Source organism: Rutilus rutilus (genome assembly GCF_951802725.1).
Source record: "Rutilus rutilus genome assembly, chromosome: 7".
Classification (NCBI taxonomy): Eukaryota; Metazoa; Chordata; class Actinopteri; order Cypriniformes; family Leuciscidae; genus Rutilus; species Rutilus rutilus.
Window position 1 is genome coordinate 33,617,139 of NC_140221.1, and position 17,947 is coordinate 33,635,085.

Consider the following 17,947-nt stretch of genomic DNA (forward strand, 5'->3'; position numbering starts at 1 on the left):
TAATAAATATATGACACACTACCAAGAACAAGTAGAACAGACAGACAATGAGATTCTAACAATACAAGACCATCTTATAAACACATGACAGGGTGGGATGGGCTAAATCTAAAGCAAACTGGACTTTGTTAGAGCCACTGTGCCACACAGTATGCCACCGTTCAGAGTTGACAAATTAAATGTTTATCTGCTGCTTTATTTATTCCTCTTGATAAATATGAAATATGTATTTTGTTTCATTTTATGTAGGCCCTATATCACTGTTAAAAGTGATTTTGGCAGTGTAATGGCAGTCTTTAATACCAGCCTTCTTTTCTGCCATCTAACGAGAGACATAATCTAATGTCAAAACTAATAAAGATGTATTTATACACAGGAATAGGAAGACCTAATTACTTACATAATGTTTATAAATTCAAAGCTTTTAAACTGCTAATTTCCACTGTTAAACTCCAAATTTGAACATTCTGATACTTAGGGAAAACAGACTAATTACAATGTCATGCCAACATTCAACATTAAGTTACAGATAACATGAGATAACAAAAGCCTTAACCTGATCAGCGGTAGGGTGACGCAACAAAAGCATAACAATCAGAGACTCATGATCTCCTTGTTATCTTCTCTTTGACAGACTTCATTGCTATCCTGTCATCTAAATGATTTAATCATCTCAATGTAGGATGATTCGTTTTCTTCAGGGCTTCCTGAGTTTGAGATTTATGTTCAAAGAAATAGCAGTACGTTAATAAAAGTGAATAAAGTGCAAAGATTTTTTAATATCTGTCATTTCCATATTTCAAACCCAGTGGAAACATTACACATTCAAATCCAAATCAAAGCATTAATAAATGTTATCAAGTTTGCATTAATTTCAGGAAGCAAAGAGAAGGAATATTAATTGGTTAAATAAACAACAAAAAACAACAACAACAAAATTCTCTTCAAACTTATAACGTCAAACACTAATAAACTGAAGATATTTTTAAAGATTCTTTAGTTGCATAACCACTGTTTTTGATAACAGCTGTGCATCATTGCATTGAGTCAACCAACTGCACCTAGAAACAGGTATTTCAACCCAGGATGAACAAACTATTCCATAGTTCCTGTGAATTTTTGGGTTTTGCTCCAGAAACTGCATTTTTAATATAAACCCACAAGTTTTCAATGGGGTTGAGGTCAGGGGATTGAGCTGGACAGTGGCCACTCAATTACCTCAATCCTTTTTGTCTGAAACCAAGATGCTGCTAGTTTACTTGTGTGTTTGGGGTCGTTGTATTGTGTTGTAGGGCATTTTCTCTTCGGCATATAGGACAACATAATCTCTTCAAGTATTTTGATGTTTTCAAACTAATCCATGATCCCTAGTATATAATAAATAGGTCCAGCACCATAGTATAATAAACATCCCCATGCCATGATTTTTGCGGCAACATGCTTCACTGTCTTCACAGTGTACAGTGGCTTGACTTCAGTACCCGGCGGTCGCATGACATTCTGTCAATGACCACAAGACCCAAAAAGAACAATTTTACTCTCATCAGTCCACAGAATGTTACACTATTTCTCTTTGGGCCAATCGATGTTTTCCTTGGCAAATTTTAAATGATTCTGCACATGCCATTTTTTTCAACAGTGGTGTTTTACAGGGGCTTTCTTGCTGATATTGATCAATGGTTTCTGACTGTAACAGCTTACAGGTATTTTTAGATTAACCTTTGATCTTTCTGGAGGTGAATCATTCTGACTATTCTTTAATCCGTTTTAACAGTAGACGCTAGTTTTCTTCTGTGTGTTTCAGGTTTTTGTTGCCATTTTAAAGCATTTGAGTTCATTTTAGGGGAGCAAACCCCTTTCACACATATAGTCTTTACTGGTTAATTACTGGTAAATTACAGTTGAGATCATGTGTGTACCGCATGTTTGTGTATTTACCAGTAAAGTCATTCTGGTAATTTTACAGTAATTTATTCATAATATGAAAACTTTCCACCTAATTCACAACACGTGCGTACGTACATGATTTTTTTCTTATTTTGTCACATTTACTGATGTATGACATATAAATATATATGATGAAATATATTTAAGATCTAAATCTAGGTTTAAAATTTCATCTTAACATGTTTATAAGGCCACCAAGAGTATGTGATTTTTGCATTTACTGTAAGTGGTTTCAGTTGTTCCTTAATTTTTTTTTGGTAAATGTATACATTTTAGAACAAAAGTTACTGATAAATCATGATTTGTTCAAAACGTTTATACGCAGATTTCACGCGCAAATTCAGCATTTGCATGCGAATGAGACCCAATATGTGGAACGGCCCATCTTACTTAGCAATTCAGAAGGAAAGACATTTTATAACAATGTTTGAATCATTTGCTTCCCTTTTCCCTTAATACAGGACAATCTATTTTCACATAATTAATTCTCTAATCACACTCCATTTTTATGGAGTTTATAAATGCTATTATTTTGAACGCGCCCCTTCAATGAATGAGGCAATTAATCAGAACACACAGCGTCCATGTCATGACGTGGGTCTGTTGTTTTCTATTATCTACAAGTAAATGATTTGCAATGCAGAAATATCACAACTAATAACAGTGGTTCATCAGCATACTGATGTTGTTGTATTGCTGTTTTTTAAACACAACATATATTAAACACTGTAAATAAACTCAGGTCCACTTTTTTAACCCCCATGTCAAAATGCAAGCCAACACATGACCATTCTGTTGCAACTGTCTTTGAGCAACAGATCAGCTCTGTCAGTGTTGAGGCGATAAAAAAACATATATGTTACAAAATCACATTTTACTGGTCGTTGTTGTTTTTTACGTTAAAATATTTAAGGGAAAGATGTGCTTTTTTTCAATCAATGCTTGATTCAAGGCCTGAATGTGTTTTTATGATATGATGACCTTCAGTCTGACAATGACAGAGGAACCATCAAACCCTCTTACTTTTATGTCATACAAAGTACATACACAGCATATAAAGTCTGAGGAGTGCTCAGTGGGTTCAAAGGTGCGATATTATCTGCTGAATTTTCTGACCCAAAAAAAGACATTGATACAGACATGGGTCAGTCCTGCTGCTAACCTCGTTTCCCTGAGAACTTACCATCTGCTGTGCTGAACACTTTCAAACTTGACCACAGGTTATACCTACTGTACATTTAAATGTAATATTGTTCACAGCTGCTAAAAGGGGGTTATACATGTATTAGAACAACATATGTTACAACTTGGACTTCAAACTTCAAAAGATTGTGGTCAGCAATAAAAAAAATAAGAAATTAATAGTTTTATTTAGCAAGGATGCATTAAATTGATCATAATTGACAGTAAAGACATTTATAATGTTACAAAAAATATATTTCATATCAATGCTGCTCTTTTGAACTTTCTATCCATCACAGAATCCTGAAAAAAAAGTATCAAGGTTTCCACAATATTAAGCAGCACTACTGTTTTCAATATTGATAATAATAAGAAATGTTTCTTAGTTACCAAATCAGCATATTGGAATGATTTCTGAAGGATCATGTGACAGTAAAGAGAGTAATGATCCTGAAAATTAAGCTTTGCCATCACAGGAATAAATGTCCTTTTAAAATCATATTATAATAAAAAAAACTATTATTTTAAATTGTAAAATAATATTTCACAATATTACTGTTTTAATTTGATCAAATAAATGCAGCTTAGTGAGCATAAGACACAATAGAGCACAAGAAACAATAAAAAATATTACCAACCACATTTTTTTTAATGATATTGTATATACTAGCTAGCGAATTGCCCCAGTTTTTACATTTTATTAATCTTTATAAACATTTCAAACATTGCCCAGAAAAAAAGACCCACTGACTTGACAAGTTGATCAAATATCACACCAAATGTAAACTTAAAAACCTATTTCCTTCCAAATGATGCTCTCTTTATAATGTAAATGCTAAATTGTATGTTAATATATATAAATGAGTTTACCTCAGGTTGTGTTTGGGGGATTTTGACCCGGAGAGGATTTTATTTTTCCTGAAAAGTCTAGTTATCGCATTATACTAAAACTTACTGACTTTACTCAGTCTGGGTATAACTACTTCCCCCATTTTTTTCCCCACCACCTTCACATTCTTGTTGATCTGAGCTTATGCATTATTTGTGGGTAATTTGGGCAATTTTTAATAAAATGAAAAAATATTCTGTACAATTTATCACACTAGTGTGCTTTAATGTTTAACCAGGAAGTTAGGCCTTTTTCTGACCGGGAACACCACAAATGTGACTTTGTCCCATTTTGTACAAAATAAAAGGCATTTCAAAACAAACTTCCTAGTTAAACATTAAAACACAGTAGTTTGATAAACAGTGCAATTTTTTATTCCATATTTTGTTGAACATTGACGAAATTTATCCACAAATAATGATTTTTTCACTCAAAAACTGAGGTGCATAAGCTAAGATCCATGAGGCCTATACGATCAATCAGTACCAAATAGAAATACAAAACCTGTGCTAATTGAAAGAAAACAGGTTGACAAAAAGATTGAATTCAGTATTTGGTGATAATATAGCATAACGAGCGATTTACGAGCAATTTTAAAAAGGCTGGTTATTTTTGACCGGGAACACAAAAGGTGTTACAGGGTTTTTGACACAGCACAAGGGTTAAGGGAACTGAGTCAGACAGAGGTTTATGCATGAAGGCCATGTGAATGGATTCATGGAAAGCAGCTGTTCAGAAACTGATAGGTTTTTCCAGGCAAAACTGGTGGAATGCTTCATGCAGCACCTATTTTTATAATTTTGTGTGGCCAATGTGACATCACTAATAAAGAGGGTTTAAAAGTGGGTAATGCCAGTGCTCGGGCAGCTGACTGGAGTCAACATGTTCGCCCTCATCCTAGCATCAGTGCTCATCGCTAGCGGTAAGAAGAGTGTTCAGGAGATTTAGACCTAATATCCTGCAACATAATGATTAGAGATGTTGTTGTAAAGGTTTTATTCTGAATTTCTACTGCAGCCTTTGGGTGTGGAAAACCACCCATTGAGCCTCTCATCACTCGTGTGGTCAATGGAGAGGAAGCCAGACCCCACAGCTGGCCCTGGCAGGTATGTAGCACCATTTTGCCTGCCTTTATTTCTCATTTCCTCTCGTTACTACCCCCGTCTCACAAATAGCCACCCTTTCTGCCTCAGATTTACTTTCCACACTTTGCCTTTGCATCTGTTCCCTCTCTTTCATTACATTTCATTTACATTATAAAGCAATTTACAACATTCCAAGCTTACATTTCATCAGTTCATGCATTCCCCGGGAATCAAACCCCTTATTTTGGCATTGCTAGTACAAAGGTCTACTGTTTTAACAGTTTCTAAATTGTATTTGTATGTTTAACATAATAGTACCATGCTTAATTATGTTTCCCATGATTAGGTCTCTCTGCAGTATCAGAGCGGTAGCTCATGGTATCACACTTGTGGTGGATCTATCATTGCCGAAAACTGGGTGATGACTGCTGCTCACTGCATCAGGTATAAGAGTCCAATCCAGTGTTCATCTAATATATTAATCTCTGGTCAGTGCAGAATCCAATTCCTTTTCAAATGTGTTAAATGTTTTTAACATGAGGAATTCAATAGCTTTCAGCTGTATTTTAACCATCATGCATTTTCTCTCCTGTAGTTCTGGGCGCAACTACAGGGTGCAGGTTGGTAAGCATGACCTGTCCACAAATGAGGACGGCTCAACGACCATCAGTGCTCAGCAGATCATTGTACATGAGAAATGGAACTCCATGTTTGTGGCTCTTGGGTAAGTATTATACTTCTGTAGAATTTACCCTTCGGAATAGAAAGGTAAACATGTCTGGTCAATAGTTGATCGAATTCACAGATTTTAAACTCACTGAAATAATTAGGTTATTAGAGCAAGTATTTTTGTATAACGACCACTATACTGTAAAACTGACTGCTTTTAAAATGACAGGCAAACAATTTTCAAAATAATTCTATTCACTTTATTTTTAAATTATGTTGCTTGATATGGCAAACGGTTTTCATATTTTTATTTATCAATCATAAACACATTGGTTTGAGTAGTGAATAATTTACTGTTTACTGCACTTTATTATTCTTATAGGCTATATAGTGGCCAATGAATCGGAAGGCTCACACATTAAGAGAAAATAGCTTTCTGGGTTGATAAGGTGGATTATAAAATCACATGATTATGTAAAACTCAAATCAGTTTATATTCATATACAGTACAGTCATCAAGGCATATATGGCTTCACATCCTGGTCCTGATCACCCTGTCGCGTTTATTTTGTGAGACTGACTGTGGACATCAACACAGTGAGTGTAAACAACAGCTCTCACTTGTGATTGTGCTCATTCAGAAACGACATTGCCCTGATCAAGTTGTCCCAGCCTGTGACACTGAGCGACACTGTTCATCTGGGCTGCATTCCTCCTGCTGGCTCCGTCCTCCCAAACAACTACCCCTGCTACATTACAGGCTGGGGAAGACTCTCCAGTAAGTGCTTGTGTGCACACAAGACCTGACATACCCTACACGCGTGTAATAATAACTGAATTGTTTGAATATTCCTAAAGCATAAAACAAACCCTTGCCATGTTTTAGTGTTTATGTGAGGTAATCTGTACAGAACAGTATTAATAAACATACTTTGGTTGTGTCCCAGCTGGAGGCTCTCTTCCTGACAGACTGCAGCAAGCACTGATGCCCGCTGTGGATCACGCTACCTGCTCCAGGTCTGACTGGTGGGGCTCCACCATCAAGGAATCTATGGTCTGCGCTGGGGGAGACGGCGTTGTCGCTGGCTGCAATGTGAGTAAAGTTATTCGGTCTGTGTCTGTTCAATAGCATATTGTGTAGAGCTGCACGATTAATTGCGATCTCATTCCGAGATGACAACTATTCGCCCGTGACTATTAAACTTTTACAAAACAAATCACACTGGAACATTCAAATTTGCGTTGGTGCTGGCTGACCCAGAGAGAGCAGTTATATTGGAATGAAACAGCTTCACAAACAGTCTTTTCAACATCACGATATCGTTATTTCTGTGTTACAAATGTTTATTTATCACATGGTACTGGGATAAAAGTTTATAGTTTGAATAAACACGGGTTTGAGCAAAATCGAGCAAAATCACCAAGTAACTTCAAATAACGATTTTGTCTGTTACGCACCCAGATGACCAGATAGCGACAAATAACAAAAACATTTTTTTTTGTCATAGAATCATTCATTTAAGAGATTCATTAAAAATACGGATTCATCCAGTAATGAAACCATAGGCCTATAGCCCAGCAAACACAGAACGTTGGCACAACGTACCCAACCTTCTAACAACGTTTTATCAACATGGCCAAAAGGTTATAAATACGTTGTGAGGTGAAGGTTGATACAGGCCATTGCTTAAGGTTGTGCCAATGGTGTCTTGACAACCACTGGACTACATGTAGGCCTACTTAAAAGAAATTTGTATATTCATTTTTTTTTTTTTTTTTTTTTTTTTTTACAATAGTGCAGTAAACAAACAGTTAATATTGAGTAACTTACTTGGCTCCGTCAACAAATAATATATAATTCCAAACGAAGCCACAAAAGCAACCGCGTGTTGTTTTGTTACTGAATGATTCAGTGTTTTAAACGAATCGGTTGAATGAATTATTTAATGACTCACTCTTAAGCCCTATTCATACGGGACTTGTTTTCCAGCGGGACGTTAGATAAATTCGTCTTTCACACACATAGGTTATTAGGCTAGGCTACTAGGCGATTTTAATCACATCCGAATCTGCCAAGTCTGCGTTTTCTCACACAACCTCTGTAAAAATTCCATCGCAAATGACCTGTTTTTCGCCAAACTGGTGTTAGTCCTGTCCGAATCTATAGCCTAGCTACATGAAATCACAGATGTCGAGTGATAAGAATTGTAACTCATGTGTCTTTTAGAAAAATAGTCCCATCCGTATCTAGACAGAAGTCACTTGCCACCACTTAGGCTACTGGCGGAACAAAGTAACTCGCAGAAAGAGTCACTAAAAGCTTTTATGAAAGTTGAATAAAAATAAATAAAAACAAGTCACTTAAAAGCTCTTGTGTAAAATAAGTCAATCAAATTCAAATACCTGGACTATTTTTTGTATGATAAAAACTGCTCAATGCTTTTTTGTGTGAGGACAATATATGACAATTAGTTAGTTAGTAAATTGCTTTTTTGTGAACATGCAGGGTGACTCTGGCGGTCCTCTGAACTGTAAAAACACTGGCGGCATCTGGGAGGTGCACGGTATTGCCAGCTTCGTTTCTGGTTTGGGCTGTAACACCGTGAGGAAGCCTACTGTTTTCACCCGTGTGTCCTCTTTTAATGACTGGATCGACAAGGTACTTATAATGCTTTTGCAGAAATAATGTATTCACAACACTGTGTACGATTTAATGGATATGCATGCACTGAATATTGAACTTTAGTTAAACTAATAGCCTACAGTTCTTTAAAGGGACAGTTCATCCAAAATTTTAATTCTGTCATCATTTAGCTACTTACTCTCAAGTTGTTTTAAACCTGTATAAGTTTCTTTCTTCTGTTAAACACAAAAGATGATATTTAGAAGAATGTTGGTAACCAGACAGTTGGTGGTAACCATTGACTTCCATAGTATTTTTTTTCCTACAATGGAAGTCAATGGCCTACGGTCAACTGTCTGTTTACTGACATTCTTTAAAGTATCTTCTTTTCTGTTTGACAGAAGAAAGTAACTCATACAGGTTTGGAATAAATTGATGGTGAGTAAATGATGCCAAAATTTTCATTTTTGGCTGAACTATCCCTTTAAGTTCTGTCTAAAGCCATTATGGTTAACACATCTTTGAGCTTTGGAAATGACCCAAAGAAATTTAGAGAGATATGCATTCAATGAATTAATTAGATTTCCTTTTTTCTCTTTGCTCATTGAAGGTCATGATGAACAATTAAGATGGACCAAGGATGCTGACCTTATTTTAATCCCCCCCCCCCCCCCCCCCCAAAAAAAAAAGACCCACGAGAAAACATTAAATACATAATGGTTCAACAAGGGATCAACATCTTCCATCAGTTTTCTTTTCCTTATCCACTCTCCCACACTGATTCAATACAAACTGCCAAATGCTTGCCAAAATATTGATCCAAACTCCAATTAGCTGATTGAAAGCGTCTTCTGATTAAGCACCTGAGAGTTTAAGGAAGGCGGCAGGTATGTTGCATCTGTCAAACATGATGAATGCAGCAGATATGAATGTCAGATATGGTATTTTAAAGATTGCAGTATACCTCAGAGATAGATCATTTGGCCAAAGGAGGTGAGGCTATCTATGATCGCTTCCCACTCAAGTGTAGGAGGAAAGGATGATAATCATGACCTACTGACATGCAACAATATCATGCGAAAACAGCACATGATCAGGGATCTGTGGGTTTAAATAAAAATGTGTATTTTTCATGGCCAAATTCTTAAACATAATTTAAAGATAATGTTAAGTGATTACCAGTGGAAAAATAAAACTGTGGCTGAAAACAGATAAGTTTAGTTTTTGAGTGTTACACTCATTAATGTGATTAGATGGATGCTTATTTATGTTACCTGGTTTTGCTCCACATGAGACTTATTGAAATTCTGAAATTCAAAAAGAGTATGGGGAACAAGGATTGCCTGTTGGCTGTTTTGTGACGCGAGGTGTAAAAATAAATCTCCATAATTATTTCTCATTCCTGATTTTCTACAAGGCATAAAAATTCAAATAGGAAACTCTTTGCTTCTATATCTCAAAGAGTGACATTAGGGTGAAGCTTTTCTCTCTGCAGTACTCCTAATGGCTCCATGGGGACTCCTGACTCGTTATTGGTAAACCATAAAGGAATCATTTAATAGCTGCATTCTTCAGTACAAATGACTTTTATATTGTATTACATTTATAAAGGAGCACGCAAAACAGCAATAACACACAGAACTATGACCACCACAGACATTGAACACACATTGAAAGGGGTACGCACATCTTTTTTCTTTCTTTTTTTTTTCAGTGACTAATTCCTCAATTTACATATAGGCTACATTAGTCCCCCACATAATAGACCATGGTTCTAAACTGGGGCCCGGGACCCACTTTGAGATCCCCCTAAACTTTCAAGGGGGCCATTCAATGAAATAAAATTTTACAAAATAAAATGTTAAAATAATTATTTTAATCATTTAATTTAATTTTAGCAGATTATATAATAATAATAATATTACATGGCCTCTCGGCCCATAGTTCCAAAGTTACAATAGCATGACAGATGCTCTTTTTTTCATTCCATGATATATGTACAGTGCTAATCTCCATGCATGCTTTAACTCACAAACCTGTGACACATCAACACAAACATCACCAACAAGTGTGAGATCACTTAGATATTTCTTACGCAGATTCATATACAAAGAACAGTCATACAAAAAATGCTTCTCATCTTCAATAGTAGAGATATTAGTTAGTTTACAATAACTACAGATTCTTTCTGTCATTGGTGTATTACTCCATCTACCCGTTTCTATAGCTAAACAGTGTCCTGAGCATCTGAATAACAACAAAGATCGTAACTGTAAGTTATGTACAGATGCAATGTAGCTCTCCTGTACCACCATTGATTTACATTGTGACTATATATTCAACTTCTAAGACTGATGTGTACCATGCATTCTGTGCTCTTTCTCTTAATCGTTGATTCAGAATAGATGTAAATATTATCACCTACACTTTGAGCCTCCCAAGCAATAGAGAAACCATTGAGATAGAACTTGAATGCAGGTAACCCATGTTTTTCTACCTACTTCATCCAACTGGAAGAGCATATTATAACATTTTCTTGGATAATTAGGCATGGACACTAATTTTATCCAATACACTATGCAACTTTTCATATAGGTAGTGGATAATGCAAATCTACCCAGGTCGCCCAAAACAGCTACATTGCTCACACTCGTACTGATGATACATAAGAGTCTCTTACAGAAGGACAACTGAACATTCTCAATACATTCCACATGCTCAAAGCCCCATATCTCAGATCCATAATACAATATGGGTGCAACCATATTATGGTCGAACAAATACAACGCTTGGTTACAGCTACTTTTCTGCTTACGAACAAACCGTAATAAAGAAAGCATTGCCTAATTTCCTTGGTTTGCTAAGTATTGTCGGGTTTTCCACCATGACAATTTTGGAGTAAACCACATACCCAGATATTTATAAGCACTGACCACTTCAATCTGCTCTCCAGCAAAATACCATTTTTCATTCTTATTTAAAACGCCCCCTCTTCTGAAAACGTTAGTTTTACTCAAATTTACTCTCATTCCATATCTGTTACAAAATATTTCGAGCTGTTCAATTTCCTATCTGGAACAATTTAAAGAAAAGCGCTTTTATCCTTTTAACATGTTGTTGTTTTTAATTAGTCACGCATAATAAGTTGAATCAACAGCCATCTCCCACAATACTGAATATTTGGTTACAGCTTTAATATACACGTGTACATTTTAAAAGCTGATAAAAATGATTTATCTTTAAACACGAAGCAGTTCCCTCCCGACTCCACCCGAGCCTGCCTTCCGAGTCCGGACAGTGCAGGGACATTCACGTCACCTGGGATCGCTCCCGTTGTCATTGGTTAGCGGAGTTTAACGTTTGTTTTCGTTCTCAGGACAACACCACAATGACAACCACGCCTACAAGGCACAGTCAGGGTCAGGCAGTGACTGCAGGGAGACTGAGCTCTAAGCTGCTCTGAATAATGCCACTTCATCTGCATATTAGCTACACTCGAAAAGTAAACATTGCGTAAGTAAATGACTGCTGAGATCTCCGAGCAGCTGACGCTTCAAATCAACCTGATTCACTGGATGCTGAACGCGGTCAGACACGGACCCGTCTGTTTCGACATCTCTTGTTAAGCGAAAACTTTTTGATTGGACTGCACATCAGGGCATCAGCTCATTTGACTTGTTTCTTATAATTGGTCCGCATTAGAAGTACTTGGCAATGCCAGTGTAAAAGATGCGAGTAAGTTCACTTTGCAAAAGCAGCATCGCCATAACAGCAGAATTTACGATCGGGATGAATAGAGAAACTGCAGCGCGGCGCCAGACGGGTTGCATCGCATTGTTTTGAACGGAGCACCATCTTCTCATCTTATAAACAGGCAAGTTTATCCTTTATTGCTTATGTAAAAATGTTGTAAAGTCTTGGATAGCCTAACCATTTTCTTACTCATTTTAATAGTCTTATCTGCTGTATGTAGTATTCAGCAGCAGTCAGCTGTTGTGCTTCCACATAGTGTTGGACAGACAAGTGTTTCATTGTTCCCCTCATGTTTCATTTAGGGGGGTAGGGCTGTTTTTCTCAAACTAGTACTTCAATTAGGTCTTTATAACGCTGGTAGCCTACATTATGATTTTGTTTTTGAAAGGCTGGATGTCAGCTTGAATGGTTTTTATATAACCTAAATATTAATAATTTTGCATATTTTTTATTTATTTATTAATGAACACCCTATTTTTGAGAATAAATAAAAAAATAAAAAAAAATAATTGAAACTGTTTACCCTGAGGACCATATCACTATTTGAGTAGACCTATAATAGAACAGAAGTATATTAAATTGACATTATCATGAGTTATCTCATGCTAGTGCTGTGAACACTTGGCAACTTCTTTGCAGTTCCTCAAATAGATATGCTCAAATATATAGGCTATATCCTGGCCATGCAAACATGTTGTTTCATCAGGAACAAAAGCACAGAGGCATAGGCTATATGCATACTGCCCACAATAAGGTCAGCAAAATAAGATATGTTTCATGCGTCTTTCTTTCTTTGCATTTCAAAGCAAACTGACAAAAAGAGCAATCACACTTGTATTTGTGGGTGGTTTTATTTTAGCTCTTTATGCTAACTTTTCACCTCTCTCATTTGACATAACTGTCATCTCATCAATAAAATTGGAGGCGTTGAGATGGTGTAAAAAATTTGCATCCATCCAGTCTCCAAACTCCTTGTCTTGTGTAGGATTGCACGGAAAATTATGTTGTTTTGTTATTATTTATTTGTAGTCCTATTAAAACAAAGCAAAATAAGAAACAATCAAGTAAATATTAAACAAACAAATACAATCATGCCATAGTATTGTTTGTAAACAAATATCCATGTATGCATCAGGAAGGCAGCAGTATTCCTAAATCAGATCCCTAATGTTCATGTTAGACTGTGGCTCATCAATTGCTTTCAGCTTGTTATTGATCAGAATGTCACTGATTCTGACTAGCTCAGCTAAGCCTAACTACAGAATACACAGTATGTACGTCATAGTGCAGTTTACATTTTCAGACCTATATATTACATCAGTGGGACCATTTTTCCACGAGGAGAAGTTAGACATTATGTCCTCTCTACAGAATGATCATGGTTTGCTTGCTCTATATGCATACAGAATATGCATATAGAGCTGTGATAATAGGATTGTAGAGGGGAGGGTATTTGTATCTGGGGAGGCACTTTAAAACATATTGGAAGTAAAATGATATTGTGCCCTCGTTCCTCAAACAGAGAGTTTGATGTTCATCAGTCTTGCCCATGTGTCGTCTCACCTCAAGCCGGGGCTCTTAACTTGAGATTGATGTGAGTGGAATTGCTCCAGATTGTCTTTATAAACTGACCCTCTAACAGTAATTTGAGCTCTGAAAAGAGAGCTGACCTAGGGTAGACTAATGGTAGAGAAAACAACTGGAGATGAGGTTAGAAACAGACTCAACATGATGAACCATCTTGGTTTAGATACATGGATGTTTAAATGTGTAGTATAGTTTTACTTAGTAGTACTTTTTATTATTGTTTAAACTTGAATTACAATTTCTAAATTAAGTTTCAGGATTTCGATAACTTGTGAATTTCGAAAAGAATTCAAAACATTTTTATTGGTGGTCTCATGGCCATTGGATCCCACTGTATGTATGTTTTTTTATTAGTGAGTCAATTCATAGATTTTTTTACATCTCGATTATACATAGTTACATTAAGAAAATGTTGTTTTCTCTGTTTTTCAGGAATCATTCAGAGGCTAAGGATGTTTCCCTAGGGATCTGGCTAACACAGTCCGCCTTTGCAGAGATGCAAACCTTTGATCAGTAGATCACCCTTACTCACTGAATGACCAGATGGTGTTGTTGGCTCTTTCAAGAATCATGTGAAATGACAGCAGAAATTGAAACACAGTAACCCATTGAGATGAACTGTGATTTCACGTGTCTTCCCTATTCTTGAACATCAGATCCCTGAGGTCAACTCACCATGGAGACAGAACTAAGAGCTGGGCTGTCTGCAGCTGCCATAGTGGCCATTGTGTGTAACTCAGTAGTAGCTGTGCTTATTCTCATTCTCTTTGTTATACTTTACAAGGCCTGCAAAATTCCCTCCTGTCCGGAAAGGGCTCCGGTGCTGGCAGAGACTCGGGAGCCACGGATAACTGAGCAAAAATACTTATTAACTGCAGCGTGAAACTGAAAAACGTGAATACAGGGCTGCTGCTTAAATGCACTGGGGCTTGAAGGATCTTTTTATGGTTGAGCCCCCTTCTTCCCTATATTTAGGGTCCAGAGGAGCGCTTTTCGTCACAGTGCCCAGGGCATTTCTGATTGTCCCGCTAAATGTGAAATGAACATGTTAAATGTTCAATTGCATGCAAAGTTACCAATCAAACATCTAAAATGCCTGATTCACTTGTGGTTTTACTTTGTTGCATCTTTTTACAATTTATATTTGTACAATTCTCTTTGCTTACTCTATGGTAAATCTGTCAAAAATCATGCTATTGTCAATTGGTGAAAGACTAAAATATTTTTATGAATGCAGAGCTTGTGTTGAGATGCATGTAATGCATTTCACTATTTTAACATGTTTTATACTAAAATAAAGTGTAATAGAGACTCGCTGGTCATTTGTTTTTTTTTGTCTGAAATTAAGGATGAAACAAAGATATAGATCATGCACACTGAAATCAATCAATGATGTATGCAGTATATTGAAACTGAAATGTATTTAGCACCAACTTTTCCTCATCTGTATGTGTTTGCTTGTGTGTATCTTAAGTCTTGCACTTGTTTGTGTGTTGGTGATTTGCAACTGGAGGATCATTACGTAAAGACAACAAAGCCTCTTATCTATTTTACAGTGCTTGGACACAGTCCATCTGTTAGTCTATTTATTGCTCTTCACTGGACATCTAGTCACATTGTGCTAGTCTTAGATCAGTTCCCTGTTCTCTTGTCCAAACCTAACTAACAAAATGGGCCTAACTTTCAGCAAAGGGCTATGTGTGGACTGCTAATCTCCAGTTCAAGTTATAAACTACAGTATAATATCTCTCATCAAAAATACATAAATGACCAAGAAAATGGGGAAATTATTGTGTGAAAGAGAGTAGGAGATAGAGAAACTGTGAGGGGGTGAGGAGAGGGAAAATACTTATATAAAGTTTTAATTTGAGCATGTTTATGTTGCCTGAAACTTTACAGGGCACATATAGTCCTGAGAACTGTATTGGGCTTTGGCTTTAACCTCCTCTATTGTTTATAGGTCAGTAGGGTAAAGAAAAAGAACAGCCAACCAACACGTTTCAGCATACAGGCGTTGTTACAGCTTATGAGACACTCCAGGAGGGCATAAGAGCCAGGGTTGCCAAGACTGTAACAAAACTAGCCCAATGAACCCTCGGCAACAGTTTACAGTTTTTTTTCAACTGCTTACACACATTTTCAAAACTTTGCCTCTTTTTTTCCCAAAAACTTTACAAGAATTGCACACACAAAATGCCTCACATCTCTTGCAAAATTAAGCACTGCATTCAGAATATCATAAACATCTCAAAAGCAAACATTTGTCTCACGTTGCAAACACCTTTGCCATAATATTAGATATATAATATACACACAGTTATTCAAAACCTAAATCTCTTCTTTCATAAGCTTCTATGAGCTTTCTGTACAAGATTGAAAGTAATTGGCAGAGAGATGTTGAAAAATTCATGGTAAACACGAAAGACAGATTGAAACCATATCTTTTTATTTTATTTTTTTTACTGTAAGCATTTGTGGTTTTGAATACAGTATTACACAGTCCAAAAAAACAGTTGACATTTGGCCTATATAGGCCTATTCTAAAGCCATGATCGGTTGGTAAGTAAAGCAATTAGTGTTTGCACATGTGAGGAGTTAGTGTGAGGCTCTGATGAATTAGTGTGGCATTTGAAAAAGGAAATCAAGATTCTTCCTGTTAGATTTTAGATTTGTGTGTTGTGGTTTGCAAAAAGTGTTTTATGAAATGGAAACCTGAGTCGAAGGCCGAGAATTAGTGAATGGTTTTGCAGATTTTTGTGTGTGGTTCTGGTGTTTGAGTGTCAGGTTTCAGAGATTGTGTGACAAGTAAGGATTTTGTGTGTAAGCAGTTGAAAAAAAACTGTAAAAGTAAACCGGGGCCTTGGCAACCCTTAAAGAGCTCAGCCATGTGAAAGGTCAATGGTAAAATTTACCATGATTATAACAAATGCAGCACACCAAATGATTTTTACTCTGTCAGATTGTCAGGGAAAAAACTTGTACCTATAGCTTGTCATTGAGTAATATCCTCAAAGATGCACCCTTATACACTGGTGTTAATATGCCCTATTTCAAATGTATCGTTGTATGGTGAGTGATGATCAAATGTTACCAAGTGTTTTTTGTTTGTTTTTTAGATCAGATTTAGGCTTTTTTTCTTCAGTTATCTTCACTGGAAATAGTTTGACGTAACTGCAGCTTCTATTTGAACGTACAAGCTTAAATGTCATGATTTAAAGATTTAAAGCAAAGTTGAGACATTGCACTTTTATTGTGCATTACCAATTCAGAATAATTACTTTGAGGGGCTGATGTTCAACTCTCCATGTTTTGTTTTCTATGGACATGTGACTGGACATGTGACTGGACAATATATATGTAGTAGCTTTAATTGTCTCTTCAAAGACATACTGAAAGTAGTTTTGTTATCCACATAAAATTGAGTTGTTTTCTTCCTTTTTTTCTTTTTTTTTTCACAAATTACGACTTCATTCTTTTGGTGTGGTTTGCAGAATTTTATTATTCCTGTGATTATTTTGAAGGAAAAGACTGCGTAGTAATGACACACAGTAGCTTCAGAACTGATTTGCCCTGAGGTAAAGTAAAATAAAGAATTACATAACAACATTACGGGCTACTGGAATAAAATCCAGATTACTAATGAACCATAATCTGCATCGCCATCTGTGATGTCATGGTTGCATAACCTATGAAACAAACACACATGATACATTTTCCCCTGAATTAAAGGGTGTCTTTATGTGACAACTGACATGGATAAGAGCAAGCATATGTTTATTTGTAGAACAAAGCTTTTTTTTTCATACAGAGAATCTTATAACAGCTGTTCATATGGGGTTTCACATGGGCTATTATTACAGATTACCTCTTAACACCTTAGAGGTTTTCAAAGAGATAATGAAATCCAAAGAATTATCTAACAGTCAATAGCAACTATTATTCATTTTCTTTTTACAATGGTGTTTGTAATGTTCATACATCAATTATTGCATTTTCCCCCAACCTACAGTACAATACAACTGCAATCAGTTATGCCATTTTATATACTTAATAGCCATTAGGGAACCCCATTATTACATTTATCGTGATTATAGTTTAAAAAGTATAGTTGTAAAATGCAGGAATGTATTTAAAATGTACATTTAATTATATAAGCTTAGTAACACTTCTGCAGTGTTCAATGTTAATTGATAAGGAGTTCGACATCAATGT

At 36.1% G+C, this 17,947-nt stretch overlaps 1 protein-coding gene across 1 annotated transcript; it reads left to right on the top strand.

Annotated features, from left to right (window-relative positions):
- Window positions 1-4,824: 4,824 nt before the first annotated feature.
- Window positions 4,825-9,057, top strand: ela3l (elastase 3 like). The gene is made up of 8 exons (XM_084413402.1): window positions 4,825-4,940; window positions 5,036-5,124; window positions 5,450-5,547; window positions 5,699-5,827; window positions 6,414-6,550; window positions 6,720-6,865; window positions 8,279-8,431; window positions 9,006-9,057. The coding sequence occupies exons 1-8, from the start codon at window positions 4,868-4,870 to the stop codon at window positions 9,021-9,023; spliced, it is 843 nt and encodes a 280-aa protein (XP_084269528.1). The 5' UTR covers window positions 4,825-4,867; the 3' UTR covers window positions 9,024-9,057.
- Window positions 9,058-17,947: the final 8,890 nt, after the last annotated feature.